The sequence below is a fragment of the Penaeus japonicus genome, unplaced genomic scaffold (genome assembly GCF_977035675.1).
Source record: "Penaeus japonicus unplaced genomic scaffold, GWHDUDI00000001_assembly GWHDUDI00000036, whole genome shotgun sequence".
NCBI lineage: Eukaryota > Metazoa > Arthropoda > Malacostraca > Decapoda > Penaeidae > Penaeus > Penaeus japonicus.
This window is the reverse complement of record NW_028234438.1, coordinates 7563866-7578865: the sequence shown is the minus strand read 5'-3', so window position 1 is coordinate 7578865 and position 15000 is coordinate 7563866. Positions and strand designations below refer to the sequence as shown.

The 15000-nt window shown below is 38.4% G+C and overlaps 3 protein-coding genes across 3 annotated transcripts in view; 1 reads left to right on the top strand and 2 right to left on the bottom strand.

Annotated features, from left to right (window-relative positions):
• Positions 1-7368, top strand: part of LOC122267988 (DNA excision repair protein ERCC-6) — an 8451-nt gene extending 1083 nt beyond the window's left edge. The window contains exons 3-11 of the mRNA XM_086531743.1: positions 1-1191; positions 1346-1521; positions 1627-1772; positions 1933-2049; positions 3160-3255; positions 3906-4007; positions 4126-4304; positions 4630-4851; positions 5067-7368. The exon at positions 1-1191 is cut by the window's left edge and continues 36 nt beyond it. Coding sequence (XP_086387869.1) covers positions 1-1191; positions 1346-1521; positions 1627-1772; positions 1933-2049; positions 3160-3255; positions 3906-4007; positions 4126-4304; positions 4630-4851; positions 5067-7047 — 4210 coding nt within the window. The 3' untranslated portion in view covers positions 7048-7368. The remainder of the gene's footprint in view (positions 1192-1345; positions 1522-1626; positions 1773-1932; positions 2050-3159; positions 3256-3905; positions 4008-4125; positions 4305-4629; positions 4852-5066) is intronic.
• Positions 7369-7771: 403 nt separating this feature from the next.
• Positions 7772-12456, bottom strand: aft (cap methyltransferase 2). The gene is made up of 5 exons (XM_043038223.2): positions 12320-12456; positions 11855-12044; positions 11431-11592; positions 10653-10820; positions 7772-10249 (listed from the first exon to the last, which is right to left on the bottom strand). The coding sequence occupies exons 1-5, from the start codon at positions 12451-12453 to the stop codon at positions 8618-8620; spliced, it is 2286 nt and encodes a 761-aa protein (XP_042894157.2). The 5' UTR covers positions 12454-12456; the 3' UTR covers positions 7772-8617.
• Positions 12457-12607: 151 nt separating this feature from the next.
• On the bottom strand, positions 12608-14485 carry LOC147467387 (uncharacterized). The gene is made up of 3 exons (XM_086531799.1): positions 14277-14485; positions 12983-13103; positions 12608-12813 (listed from the first exon to the last, which is right to left on the bottom strand). Exons 1-3 carry the CDS (start codon positions 14483-14485, stop codon positions 12676-12678), a joined length of 468 nt encoding a protein of 155 aa, XP_086387925.1. The 3' UTR covers positions 12608-12675.
• Between the last annotated feature and the right edge of the window lie 515 nt (positions 14486-15000).

The window sequence follows — 15000 nt, the reverse complement described above, 5'->3', positions numbered from 1 at the left end:
TGAAAAATACTTGAAAGATCAGATTGACAGACAGAAACAGCACAGCGAAACAAGCAAAGGCACCAAAAGGAAGAAAAATAAAGGTGATCCAAACTATGGCTTTGCAAAGAAGAGGAAGAAGAAGCCCAAGGAGTTCATTGGCGAATACTACAGAGATGATGAAGAAGGAAGTGAGGAAAATGACAGCAGCATATCCCTCTCGGCAATAAAGAAGGGAACCCAGGAGAAGTTTGAAATGGATGTAAAAAAGAAAGAGAAATCATCCAAAAAGGGATCCTCCAAAAAGGATCCACTCAAGATGAAGGTCCTGCACCCCAAGAAGAAGAGGAATGAAAAGAACCTGGGGAGTGTGACCAGCGAGAGGGAGAGCGACTTGCTCAAGGAGGTGCCGCAAAGGATATTGTCAGAGCAGGTAGAGTTCAATGGAGGGGAGTCAGATGATGCATATCATGGGGACGGCAGTGGGAGTGAATACAGGCCATCTGATTCTGATGGAGAAGCTCACAGTGATGAGTATGTTGATTCCTGTGATGATGAGGATGTACCTGAGTCTAGCAAGAGGAAAAGCATTCGCATAGACAAGGACAAGAAGCAAAGAAAGAGAAGGGATAAATTGGATGACGAGTGGTCTGAAGATGACGATATTGACGATGCCCCGAAGCGACAGGGGAGAAAGACTGCTAAGAAGAGAGATGATGGAAACATTGAAGATTACATCCAGAGGATAGAGGCCTGGAAAGAAGAGAGGCTCAGGCAAAAGCAGGCCAAGATCCTGAAAGGAGAAAACCTGGACTCAGAGGAAGAGGAAGAGGAGGGGTATGAGGAGTTTGATGGAGGCTACAGGATTCCCCTTGGGGTGTGGAACAAGCTCTACAAGTACCAGAGAACATGTGTTAAGTGGCTATGGGAACTCCACAACCAAGGATGTGGAGGAATCCTGGGTGATGAGATGGGCCTTGGGAAGACCATCCAGATCATATCCTTCCTGGTAGGACTGTCATACTCTCGCCTCTCTTGCCGTCGCCAGCCTTGGAAGGGTCTAGGACCTGTCCTCATTGTGTGCCCAGCGACTGTGCTTCATCAGTGGGTGAAAGAATTCCACAAATGGTGGCCCCCTTTTAGAGTGGCTGTATTACACGAGTCTGGTTGCTTTGCTGGAAAGCGAGGAGCTCTGATACATAACATTAATCAGTAAGTTGGAACATCTTGTTCTTATGTTTTGTTGAATAGGTAATTTGCTGTCAAATCATTAGTCTATAATTTGTTGGATACAGAATACTAAAGAATGCTTGTTTTTATATACAATTGTATAATGTATCAGTTCATTGTATTTCCTATCCTACAGACACGATGGAATTCTTGTGACCTCTTACACAGGGACCTTAGCTCAGCTGGAAGTGTTATTACAGTATAATTGGCACTACATCATCCTGGATGAGGGACACAAGATTCGCAATCCAGAGGCTCAGATAACGGTGGCCATGAAGAGGTTTCGCACACCTCACAGGTTGATTCTCTCAGGTTTGTGAAAATCTTGTTTCGATATTCATTGTGAATCAATTTCATTATGTGAACATTAATTTTTTTTACTGAATATTGATTTACAAAAAGTTTTTGGACTTGCAGGTTCCCCCATTCAAAACAGCTTGAAGGAACTGTGGTCGCTGTTTGACTTCATATTTCCAGGGAAGCTTGGAACTCTTCCTGTATTTCTACAGCAGTTTGCAGTTCCTATAACTCAAGGAGGATATGCAAATGCATCAAAGTTAGAGGTAGATTTTCAGCAGGTCACACTTTATTTTTTTATGGATTTTCTTACTTTTACATATTTCTTATTTAATTTTGATTGCATCTTTTATATATATATATATATATTTTTTTGTATTTGAGCAGCTATTATTTGCAATTATATTGGCTGATTATGTTGCACAGGTTCAGACGGCTTTCAAATGTGCCTCTATGTTGCGAGACACCATTAATCCGTATCTACTTCGTCGCATGAAATGTGATGTGAGGAGCCACCTAAAGCTACCTGACAAAAATGAACAGGTGAGATTAAATATAATATGTGTAAGTTATTTGAAGTTTAAAGGCTGTATGATTTTTATTGAGATCAAGTGTTGATAAAGTTGGTACCATAACCCTAGGGTATCAGATGTTGTATGATTAGGATTTGCATATGAAGAATGGGTTTTTAACCCCTTTGTGTTAGATGTCATTGTTTGAGGTAGAATTACCTGGTCTATCTGATGGTTGTTATCGAACGAGGTGAGTTTTCACCCACCTAAACGACAATGACATGATTCACTTCATGGCGTGTCTGGTTTACCTTCTGGTGGCATGGACGCCATATCATGGCTTTTGTTTGGCTGGCTTGCCAGGTGATTGGGTGCGTACCAGCTTGCTGCTGCCTCAGCAGATAAACAGCCCACGGCATTAGGCTTGCATATTTCAAAATACCCAGTGTAAAGTCCATGTAGAGCCAAAACCACTCTGATGTTAACATGCTGCTGCTCCTTTACCATGACATAACTTAGTAGATAGTGATTTATAAATATACCTTATTAATAAGATTTTGATAAGAAGTTTAGAAGAAAAAGTTATACAAAAATACAGCAGTTTTCCAGGCTAGACCAGTTGCTACCAATACCTTTTACTCACCTTTGCTCATAAAGCTGCTGGTGCTTACCCAAGACACGTAATAAAACAAACTTGACACACAATTCGAGAAGGATAGTAATATAACATAATAAAACCAACTTGATACCTTACAGTTCCAGAAGGATAGTACTTTATAATGCTCTCTTGTTTATAAGATTTAGGTTAGTAGTTAAATGGTTATAGTAAGTATGATTTAGGTGAAACCCTGGACAATCTGTTTCCTGTCATTGATTCAGCAGGGGCACAACTAAACCAACTCAATACCACACTGTTCCAAAAGGGTGGTACTTAATATGACTTTCTTATGAGACTTAGATTAATGATTTAGGAGTTGTGGCTTGTATAGGTTGTGTGAAAATACGGCCACATTTAAGGCAATCCTGTTGGTAAGTGGCTAAACTGGATAATTTTCTGATTATCTGATTATTTTGACATTTTCCATGCTGTATGGAAAGGTCTTCTCAAACTCATTTTCATCATTCTGTAATTTTGTTTAAGGTGCTCTTCTGTGATCTAACCGAGGCCCAAAGGCAAGTCTATCGATCGTACATTGATGGGGACCAAGTGAAGTGCATTTTAGGAGGGAGAATGAAGGTGAGTCAACATTCCGTTTGGTTTAGTTGAAGACTGGTTGTGAATAGTGAAATTTCTTTTTTTTGATGTGCGGTGGTAATACATCTTTAAATGCTTTGATTTCTTCTTTAATGTTGGTTTCTTCTTGAATGCATATTTTCTTATAGATTATAATACAGCAGTATTTGTTGTTGCTACCAGCATTTGTTTTTTCTTATTTCTTTTTATCTTTTTTGTCAAGTAGTCTGTCAAAGTGATGTAGAAAATATTTATTTTTCCAAAGTTACAGTATTATTAAAAAATATTTAGCCTATGTTAAAATTGTATTACGTAATATTTATAATAATTTCATATAATTTGATGATATATAATATTATACAGAAACAAAAATATTTTCAAATAGGTGTTAAGTACTAGATTCCATTTCGTAAACCTTTTTTTATGCTTAAACTTAGATAGGAATACTGGTTTATCACTGTCAAATACACTATACTAAACTGAGCTAAGAATGAGAACTACTTTATAACTAAATTAATATAAACTATAAACTAAGCTGAGCTAAGAATGCAAACTATTTTATGTTTGAGTCTAACCTTGTTAAATATTGTAAATACCAGCACAGGTTATGCAATAGCAGATATAGTTTTATGTTGCCCTTCATGTAATTACAGGTCTTTGTTGGCTTGATTGCTCTTCGAAAGATATGTAACCACCCAGATCTGCAAACCGGAGGACCTCGTAATTATGATGATGAATTTGTCTCTGGGCTACAGGTAACATTAGCAACCATTTCCTTTCATATTTTCTTTTTCCATATGAAGTATAAGCCATGGATGTAGTTTTTATATGTTCAGATATTTCTATTAAAATATTGGTCCTCTCTTGACTCAGCCTGAGCTCCAGTATGGCTGGTGGGGTCGCTCTGGGAAAATGCATGTCCTGCAAGCCATCCTGAAGCTGTGGGACAAACAAGGGCACCGGGTTCTCCTCTTCACCCAGTCGAGGCAGATGATGTGCATCCTGGAGAAGTTCCTGATGGACGAACACTACACGTATCTCAAGATGGATGGGTGAGAATAGCACTTTTGGGATGTTCATGGCATGTGGCATTGGTTGGTTATTGTTTGTTTGGACTGAAATTACTGTGAGGTTTGAATTAATAGATTGATTTAATTTTTTTTAATGTTTTTATTGAGTGATTTATTGTTTTTTTTTATCAGGTTTTGTTCATTGAAGAATATTATACATTATTGTTTATGGTAAAGCATAACATGTTTTTTCATTATAAAAGAGAAAAAAAAAGAAAGGAAAAGAAAAAAATCTTACAGTATCCATTTTCATACACATACACTTTGTGTCAGTCAAATTCATAATAAAGAAATGTTTCTTTTTCAGGACAACAGCAGTGGCATCACGTCAAGTAATGATTGACAAATACAACACTGATCCTTCATACTTTGTGTTCCTTCTCACAACGAGGGTTGGTGGCCTTGGAGTCAACTTGACGGGAGCTGATAGAGTCATCATTTTTGACCCAGACTGGAACCCTTCCACAGATTCTCAGGCACGAGAACGATCCTGGCGAATTGGACAGACAAGACACGTTACAATTTACAGGTAAGAAATCTGAATTGATTTATATGCTGTATATTTATTTGGAGTTTTGCTGAAACAGTTATTAGGAAGTAGTAGGCAATATTTTCAAATGAATAGGTCTATAGGAAATAATAAAGAAAGTAAAAATAAGAAAATATTAAGGGTATTTTTTTTTTCTTCACTACAGTACCAATCAGTGAAAGTCTCTAAAAAGATGCGTTTGTCCTCTCTCACAGGCTCTTAACAGCTGGCACTATCGAGGAGAAGATTTACCACAGGCAGATTTTCAAGCAGTTCTTGACCAACCGTGTGCTCAAAGACCCCAAGCAGCAGCGCTTTTTCAAAACCAATGACCTCTATGAGCTCTTTTCGCTCAATGAAGGCATCAAGGAGAAGACCGAGTCATCGGCAATATTCGCCGGCACAGGGTCAGAGATTAAGGTAAATACACAAGACAATAACAAGGATGGGGATAAATCAGATGAAGATAATGAAGAGGCAAAGAAAATTGGAGAGAGGAGAGGACACAAGCCACCTCCCCCTCCTCTTCCTCCAACCCCAAAGAAAAAAGAGAACAAAAAGGTACACACAAGTAAGAGCAGTTCAAAGAAAGATTCAAAAGAGCAGAAGAGAGCAGAGGATAACAGTAAGAGTAGTCAAAGATCCAATAAGGAGAAAGCAAAACCAGTTATTGATGATAAGGTGGAAAGAATGAGGGAATTAGCCAAGCTTTTAAGTAAGAAGATTGGACAAAATCCAAGTGAGAAAGAGAAAGAAGATAAAACAGAAAGTAAAGTAAATAGTCAAGATATTAGTGCTCCAGAGAGCACAAGTGAAAACAAAGATCTCTCTAAAATGGAATCTGACAGGGATTCACAGGAAATAGTGAACACAGAAACAATCACAATAAAGCAAGAACCAGATGTTATTGAAGAGGTTGAAATAAAACAAGAAACATTTGAAAGTGCATGTGAAGAGAAGGAAGAAGACAATAATAAAGTAGAAATAGAAGGTTCTCATGATGATAACATTAAGAAGGAAACTAATTCAAAGGAGGTTATAAAGAGGGAATCAGAAGAGGGTCACTCTTTAGAAAGCAGAGAAGGATCTTTAGAAAGTTCATTCATGAGTGGCGATGATCATGCTAAAAAGAAGAAGGATCGAAAGCGAGAAAGCCTTTCAGATTCAACAGACATTGACAGAAAACATGATTCTAAGGATCATGAAAGGCACAGGAAAAAACTCAAGAAGGAAAAGAAGAAAGACAAGCACAAGAGCAGAGACAAATCAAAGAAAAAGGGGAAGAAGTTTGAAGGGGAGAGGATTGACTTTCTGGTGAAGAAGAGAGCCTATCAGAAGACAGAGGAAGAAGAGCAGGCAGAGAGGGAGAGTGCCAAATCACAGGATCAGTATGTACTAGAGAAACTTTTCAAGAAGTCTGGGGTGCACACTGCTCTCAGCCATGATGCCATCCTGAGCAATGGTGACCCAGACTACCTCCTGGTTGAGGGTGAGGCTGAGCGTGTGGCCAAAGAGGCACTCAAGGCAGTGAGGGCATCCCGTGCCAGGTGCTTTAGGCCACAGCTGCCAGCAGGGCCTCCTGAACAGCAGTCGAAGAGCAAGCCTAGATTTGGCGCCAAGAAAAGCAATATCTTCTCCTCTTCCGTTGAAAGTGAGGTCAAGCCAGCTAAAGAGGAGAAGAAGAAGGAGAAGAAACCCCATGTGTTTGATGGGGGAATGGATGAAGAGGATGATGAAGATGAATGTGATGCAAAGAATGGATCTGTTGAGCAGCCCATCATCATCTCACCCTCCAAGAAAGCCAAGGGCTTCGGCCAAGGGAAAAGCAGCTCACTCTCCTCTTCCCAGTTACTTCTGAGGATGCGCCAGAGAAACCGGGGCATAACCATGGAATCAGATGGGGAAGACAGTGATGGCTATGACCCCGATTACCCTTCTACCGCCCCTACAGAAGATGAGGTCACCGACCCAGAGGTCAAGGAAAACATTGACCTGCTCGCTGACATTCGCAATTTTGTTGCATTCCAAGCTAGTGTTGATGGGAAAGCTTCAACGCAGGAAATTCTCGACAGATTCCGGGACAGATTGCCTGCCGAACAGACACCATTTTTCAAGGCTTTGTTGATGGAGATTTGTGATTTCCAGAGGGAGTCAGGTGGGGAAGGGTTGTGGATACTAAAGGGAGAGTTCAGATAACAATCCTTAAGCTCTTTTTTTTTTTTTCCCTTTATTTGGGTGGATATGGTTTAAAAATTGTATCCTTGTGGCAGCTAAATGGATTTTCTTGGGAGAGCTTTACAATAATACCATGATTATCTGTAATGTTTGAATATCTGAAATATTTGGTTTGAGATCTTATTTATATGCTTTATTTATTTAGAAAACTTTCCATAATGTTAATACATATCAGTATTAATCGTACTTTTTTACTTTTGTAAATATGTAAATTATATTGTATAGAGATGTATGTTAACAAATTTATAATTATATAAATAGGTGAAAGAAAATATTTCTTAATACATTGTGTTTCATATACCAGTACAAGGGAAACCATATATTTAATGCTCAGTAATATTTACAAATTTTTACCCTCCTGTAACATTGAAGTCAAATGCCGGGGCGTTCAAATTATTAGGCCTAAATCAATTGAATGGCTGGCACAATACTGTGCCGCCCGGCAACTGGGCTTTTGAATGCGCGGTACACATGCTGTACCACCCGTCCTGTGTGGGTTAAAATAAAGCATATTATTACAACAAAAGCGCAATGCGCAATGGTGCACAAAACACAATCTGATGTGGTAAAAGTTGTTGTCGGCTATAGAAAATGCTGAAATTGAATTTGAGTAAGTCTAAATGTTGACAATAATAATGGAAATTGGATTGACTATGAAAAGCAAACAAAGGAAACACAAACCAGCTTTGCAATAACTTTTTTTTATTATCATCAGATTTAAGAAAATATCTTTTCATGAAAAAGGAGAAAAATAATTCCATTCTTAATCATAGCAAACCAAATGCATACAAGCATATCAAACATGAAAACACACTTGCTAGTATATTCAACTTTGGTCCAATTTTCTTCTAAATCTTGGATAAAACAGTTAAATAATTTTTGTAAAGATCAAGAAGGGAGATGCTGAAAGAGATGAGATTGTACAAGATGATATTTTGTAATTGTATTATAAACAAATATTCTCTTATCTCAGTAAGAATTTTGAGTTTACTTATTTCGTAATGACATGCTTTACATGTCTAAAGCATCAAAAACATGGTTGTTAAAAATCCTGTTCAAAATTTTCTTAACATTGTAAAAAAGAGTTAACAAATTAGGAAATAAACTTGTCACTGGGCAAGAAATATTACAAAATGATAAAAATGGTTTATCACAAAAACAACTGAGTTATATTCTTTCCCATTCTCACCAGCTAACTCTCCTTCATGATAAGTTAAAACAACTAAAATCATGCACATCAATATGCAACAAAAATAGCTTATTTATATCAAGAGAAATTGCCAAAGTTTGATTTCTGGTCAAGCATTTCAGTTTAAGTTAATATGACTAATATTCACAACAAACCCATTTTACTATCAAAATAAGAAATAAAATAAAAATACACATGAACAGAATATGACTGTTTTTCCTGCAATTTGTGGCAAATCATAGGTTAAATATAGAGATCATAGAGATGGATTAATGATAAAACCTTCACTAAAATAATTTTAATAAAAAATACACAATGCTGATAAACATACTCAGCTTTATTTTAATCAATTTCAATATTCTGACACAACAGCTGAGCACAGTGAATGTAGTAATACATGTTGTAATAGTAAACCAAACTGTACTGATCCTCCTGTAGAAGGTTTGGGTAGGCCACAATTTGCAAAGCACCACCAGAACCCCCCATTCCTCCATCTGGATTCCAGCCTGTGCGGTATAAAGAACGTATGACAGCTTCTGACACATCCACAGACTTCAAGCCTTGTAAGACAATCACAGGAGCCTGTGAACCTATCTCCTTTGGTGTGTACAAGATAACTTTGGTGAAGGCACATTCTACCACCATAAGGAGACCACACTGTAATCTGGATAACAGGGGTACATCCACAAGAATAACAGATCCACCCACGGCAATATTACCAGACTCTAAAAGAATTACAATTTGTTCTAATGCTCTACAACTGGAGTGAGGACCCAGCGCTGTCTCTTCCTTAATGATGTGGGCCTTGTCATGCTGTGCTAGTACCTGAGCTACAAGGTTGTCATTAATGCCACAAGTTTTCTTAGAAGAGCTCACGTTTAGCCACATCTCATAGAGTTCCCTGTATATCTTGAATACTCTCAGTGCGCAGAATTTTGTTGAACTGACTGTGTGGAAAGGCTTGCCTCTTATAGCTTTATATTCTATTTCCTCTAACAAGGGTGAAGTAAGAAAATGTGATGGCTTTGTTTCAGGTGAGTTTATAGCGTTGTTTATGCCACTTGAGGAAGAGTGCTCCTCTATATACTCTTCCAAGAATTTAATTACAATCTTGAATTTCTCCTGCAGGGCAGTGTTTCTTACTAATGATGCATTGTCAGTCTTGCTCCAGTCATTTTCCATCAACTGTCTGGGTCTATTGACATTCCCCTGAGTTAGTGTCATCCATTTTTGTATTGTCGTACAGTAGTTGCGATCAAAGAAAAGTTTCACTGCCTTGACTTTCAGAAGTTCATTATACTGTTTCTCTTTCTCGTGCATTGTAGGAAACAGACTAAGATTTCTGATGATGCTGTTTTCCTGCTGCTGTTTAAATAATTCTGAACATCTGTAGATCTGCTTCATGAAAGCCTCAGGTATGTCCTCACGTGCATATAGTGTATGGAGCATCGCCTTGGCACCGTAAACCTCCATAAGTTTGTGCAGCTGTTCTTTGCATGCACTTCTTCCGATATAGTCCAGAGCCACCACGTACACCTCAGAGTTACCCTGCTTGCTCGTCCCAGGCTTGTACACATGTACCTCATGGAACAAACAGCACAGCAGGTACATCAATCCCACCGAGTCACTCTCAAAGAAGGTGAACTTCTTGATGACGAGTGCCCCCCCATCTACCAGGAGAGACAAGCCAGCTATGACCTCACACAGATGCAGACCATGTGTAGTCTCCTCCTGCTCCCCTGGGTTGGCCTGGCAGTCGACACTACCATCTGCCGTCACAAGGTGGATAGACCCCAGGGCTTTGCTGCTCTTCACAATATCGTCTAGATTCCCTTGGTTCATGAGGTCACCCGTGTTGTCTTTCCCGAAGGCCCAGTTCTTGAGGGTCAGGAAGATGAAGCGATCCTCACTTATGCACTGGTCTGAAGGTGTGCCTTCATAGTATGGGTTAAGAGAGTTACCCAACCACTGCCACTGTAATATGGAATGTAATATGAAATTTAATGAGTAAATAGAAAACATTAAAAAAACAATCTATATACATTCATATGGCTATCAATATCATTACACATTAATTACATTGAGCAACTTTACTGTATATGCAAATGTACACACACATATATATATATATATATATATATATATATATATATATATATATATATATATATATATATATATATATATATATAAAACTACTACTACTACTACTACTACTACTTTTCCCAAGCTACCACTTAATGAAGAGGAAAATCTGAATATGAAAAAATAAATAAGAAACTGTGATCTTAGATAAAAAGCATTCACAGAAAGTGAAAGATTCACATAAAAACTAACAAACTAACCAGCCCAGCAACCAACCCCTCTTCTTCCGTACCTTAAGACTCCATCTATTCAGTGCCAAGTAATGGTTGAGAGCCAGGATGAATGCCCCTGGAGCCTCACACAAGTGCACGGAGTTGAATGGAATTTGGCCCTCTTCTCCTTCCACATCCGCAGGCACAATTGGATACGCATTCACAATTTCATAAAATTTTAGCCATGCCTGGGAAAATATGGATAATGATAGTATCTGTTTTAAATTATATTATATCAAAGGCAAGAAAGTAAAGGTAAGTAAAGAAGAAGTCAAAGTCAATTAACATTAACTTTGACATATGATTTGCCAATGACATTTTTAACCCATTCACGCTGAGGTGATTCCAGCTCTGAATGGTCAGAATGCCGGGGTTTTCAAACGTATAAGCCTAATGCCTCGGGATTCTCGGGCGCACTTGCCATGAGCGTGGGCTGTCTGCTTGCTTACCCTGAGCGCCGGCCTTGACCAAATATCTAGTCACCGGCGTCTGACGCAAATACCACGAAACGTGTCAGCATGTCATCCGGCATGAATGGGTTAACAGGCTATAATTTCATTTCATAGAAGCAATAACAAGTACTTTTTATTATGCTCAATAATATAAAGTCTTATATTTCCTCTCCTTAGCATAAATATTACTATACATAAAACAGTATCATTAAAACAAATCAAGTACATTAGAAATATAACACATCAATAGAGCTCCATTACCTTACTAAATCTTCATAATACTGTACTACGTGTAAAATTGATGAGACCCAAAAGGACAAGAGGCCCCTCTATGACTTAGTCTCACCTGCGTCACCATTTCTGGCTGTGCTCTCCGCTTGACAGCATACGAGATTTTCTGTGAGGGGTTGGTGTTGCATGTGTGACTATGCCAGACTGCAATGTCCTTGTCACTTAGCTGCTTTTTGGTATGATTCAGCGACATCTTCATGGCTTGTAGGGTGTCATCCTAAGAGAAGGGCATTGGTGTTAAAATTTGTTAGCTCTATTGGTTGGTAATGTGTCCTACAAGAAGATGAAGGGTTTATTCTAACTTTTAAACTAAAAGAGAACAGAAAAATGCTTCATCCCTCAAATAGCAATATTTCCACTATATGCATTTCGGAAAAAAATCAAGACAAAGAAAATAGGAGACCGAGTAAACAAACACAAAAGAAATACATAAATAAAGGTCCTCCCAAAACACTAAACCTAACCATCTCCTCACCCACCTTCCAGATAGGAGAAGTATACATCCTATTAGCAGAAGGAAGCACCCAATTTGCTGATCCATCCTTATTGATGCGCCGCGTGAAGGAAAACTGCTTACTGAAGTGTTCTTCTACATCTAACTGGGCTTGGATGTGATCAGTATACTCCAGCAATGGAAAGCTTGCAAAGTGAGAGTCTTGGTGGCCATGGCTGGAAAATGACGTAGGGGTAAACACAGAGTGACTCATAAGTTTGCTATATGTGACTGGTACATTATCCCAGAAATTGGTGGAAAGGAAGGAGAAATGGAACAATGATTCCATTACCAATAACTCTAAAATATGCTACACACTGATAAAAAAAGGTAGAATGAGTGAGGATGGGATTGACAGAAGGAGGGAGAACAAAGTAAGATAGAGACAAGGACAGATGAATGAAAATATTGTCACAGACCAGAACTATGCAATGGAAGATAAGTTACACACCTCCCAAAGTGTTCCTTGCGCTTTCGCTTCATTGGTTCCCGTATCACTTGAGAAGGCTTTGTGCTGCTCTTCTCCCTCTGGGGTCTGAAGGAGAATCCGTCGCCTCCACCTTCATCTTTAGGATAACCTTCCATTGCGGCTCTTTCTAAATCAAAGTCTTAACAGAATTCTTTTCTTTTTCTCATCTAAGCTCGTGGGACCTTGCACTCATTCTATGCTGTCAGTCTTTCATTCCCTGGCTCGACTTTTACAAAATAACTTCTAAATCAACATTTCTCTTTTTTCTTCTCTCTCTCTCTCTTTTCTTTATCTTTCTTCTTCCTCCCTTTTCAAATTCCTTCAAAGTGCTGACAACCTTAAGCTTTTGTCTTCTTGGCGATGGAATCCAGTTGCGCTCGTACTTTGCTCAGAGATTCTACAGCTGCTGTGATTGCTTCTGGGCTCAATTCGAGGCTGAGGTTCTCGATCTGGTCCTTCTCCGAGTTATTCACAATCTATAAAATATAATAATAGTGCAATGGAATGCATTGAGTGGAATGGCGGTGTATAACAATAGCAATTGTTGCACCAATGAGCCATAAAACAATATAATTTTCACTATTACCTTTATTTTTTTTTCTTTACTATCATTATTACTACTATTATCATTATAAAAGCACTCACAGTCATGTCGACCAAACAGCGCGGCTTCTTGCTTTCCTGCGTCTCCACTCTGACGTTCACATCGCGTAGCTGTGGAGGCGCCGCCATGCTCCACAGACACCCCTCTGAGCTGAAGGAAGACCTGAGAGGGATTGCAGCATTTATAACAGCAGTTTTTATGAGGTAGGGAATATTTGTGTGTATATATGTGCATAAGTATATATGGATGTATGAGTGTATATGTATATGCATATGTGTGCGTGTATGTGCGGGTGCGTGCACACATGTAAATGCGTATATCTTGGTATGTATCAATAGTAATTGTATACCACAAGCCTCTCACCAACTGGTGTGGCGTCAGCACCTGCTGGCCCTCTTCCATATGTATTCTAGCAAGATAGAATTTTACAAGGCGACTTTATTTTGGTCTTTGCCTGAGAGCGTAGGGTGTAGGGATTGCTTATCAGCGCACCACTACCTCACTGGACGTCAGATTGAAGGCCTTCCATTACAGGTCATTCCAAGTCTCAACACCACCAATATAAGAGAAAAAATCCTAGACTGAGAGCCATTCTAATCATTTACCAAAACAAAGGTGTACTGAACTATACCTACTTGGTAAATTTTGTGTTTGAAAGCGGTTTAGATTATGAGTTGGATTTTACTTAAACTGCCAAGAAATAATTTAGCTGGCTTTTATGAAACTTTCTTCAATAGAGAACTCATCTCTAATTAGGAAAAACACCAACTTGCCAAACATGAGAAGGTCAAACCTCAAGTATGGCAAGTTTCCAAGTTTGCAATTGTGCAATTAATTCATATGGTGTTCACTTCTAGCATGAAGATATTGTTGATTAGCTTGAGTGTCAAAAATATTCCTTTCTGTTGTAATGGTATCAATTACAGTGCAAAGTGAAATAATGAAATTTGATCAGAATGCCACCCAACCCTAAAGCTTAGACTCACAACATATTAATAATCAACAGCATTAACCAAACTATGACTCTTTGAGAATGTGACCGGCTGCCGGTAAACATTTACTTCCTTTAATTTTCAACATCAAATTTCCTTATACAACTTGAGTGACACCATGAATTATGTTAATATCCCGTTTTTCTTTACGAAAACACGCTCAAAAACACACACAACAGAAAGAAAGTTACTGAGAACTTACATGACGATGTTTTCAATTATGATTTACTACGTAAACAAACTAAAAATCCCAAATCACAGTATAAAAATCCAAAAATCTTTTGATAACAATCCTATGACACTCCGCACATCCTATGAACTAACTAACGAACTCAAAACTAACCAGATAACGCCTGTACCATGTACCAAAGGGGCGTGAAGGAGATAATTCAAGAACAATAGAGTTTCGCCGATTAGGACATGTGCTTTTGACGCCGAGGTGTTGTTCCTCTGACGTCGAGGCCCGTTTTCTGTGGATGGGGTTTCTATGGGAGACTTTGCTATTGTGGAGGAAGTTCGCTTGGATTGATGTGGGGGTCTCAGGTAGGTCATTTATTGGTATGTATGCTTTTATATATGCATAAACACACAAGAAGCCCTTCTTGTGTGAAAAGTGACAGTGAATCTTGCATGGGAAGCATTTCGTGAATTGAGACAATATTTTTTTTCGTATATTTAAAGGGGAAAAACTAACCAACATACCTAGAAAATGAAGTTAACAGAATCATCGGTTAGAAATGAGACTCTATGAAGCTGATAGCAGAAGGTAAAGAAAAACATGAAGAAAACACAAATCTTAAGGAAATAGTGGATGATTCGAATATATATAAATCAAATACGTAAATAAAATATAGCCCAAGGAAAAGTTAGAAGTAGAAGACAAAACGGGGAGCAGTAGCCAAAGAGAAGGAAAGGATTTGAAAGAAATGGTTGAGAAAGTAATATATGTATATGGAGCAGTAAAGAAGAATGTACAGTGACAAGCAGCCAAACCCAAGTACTGATAAAAATGAATATCACAGCTACATTTTACGAAGTGACGGAAATTAAAGGAAACTGTAAATGAG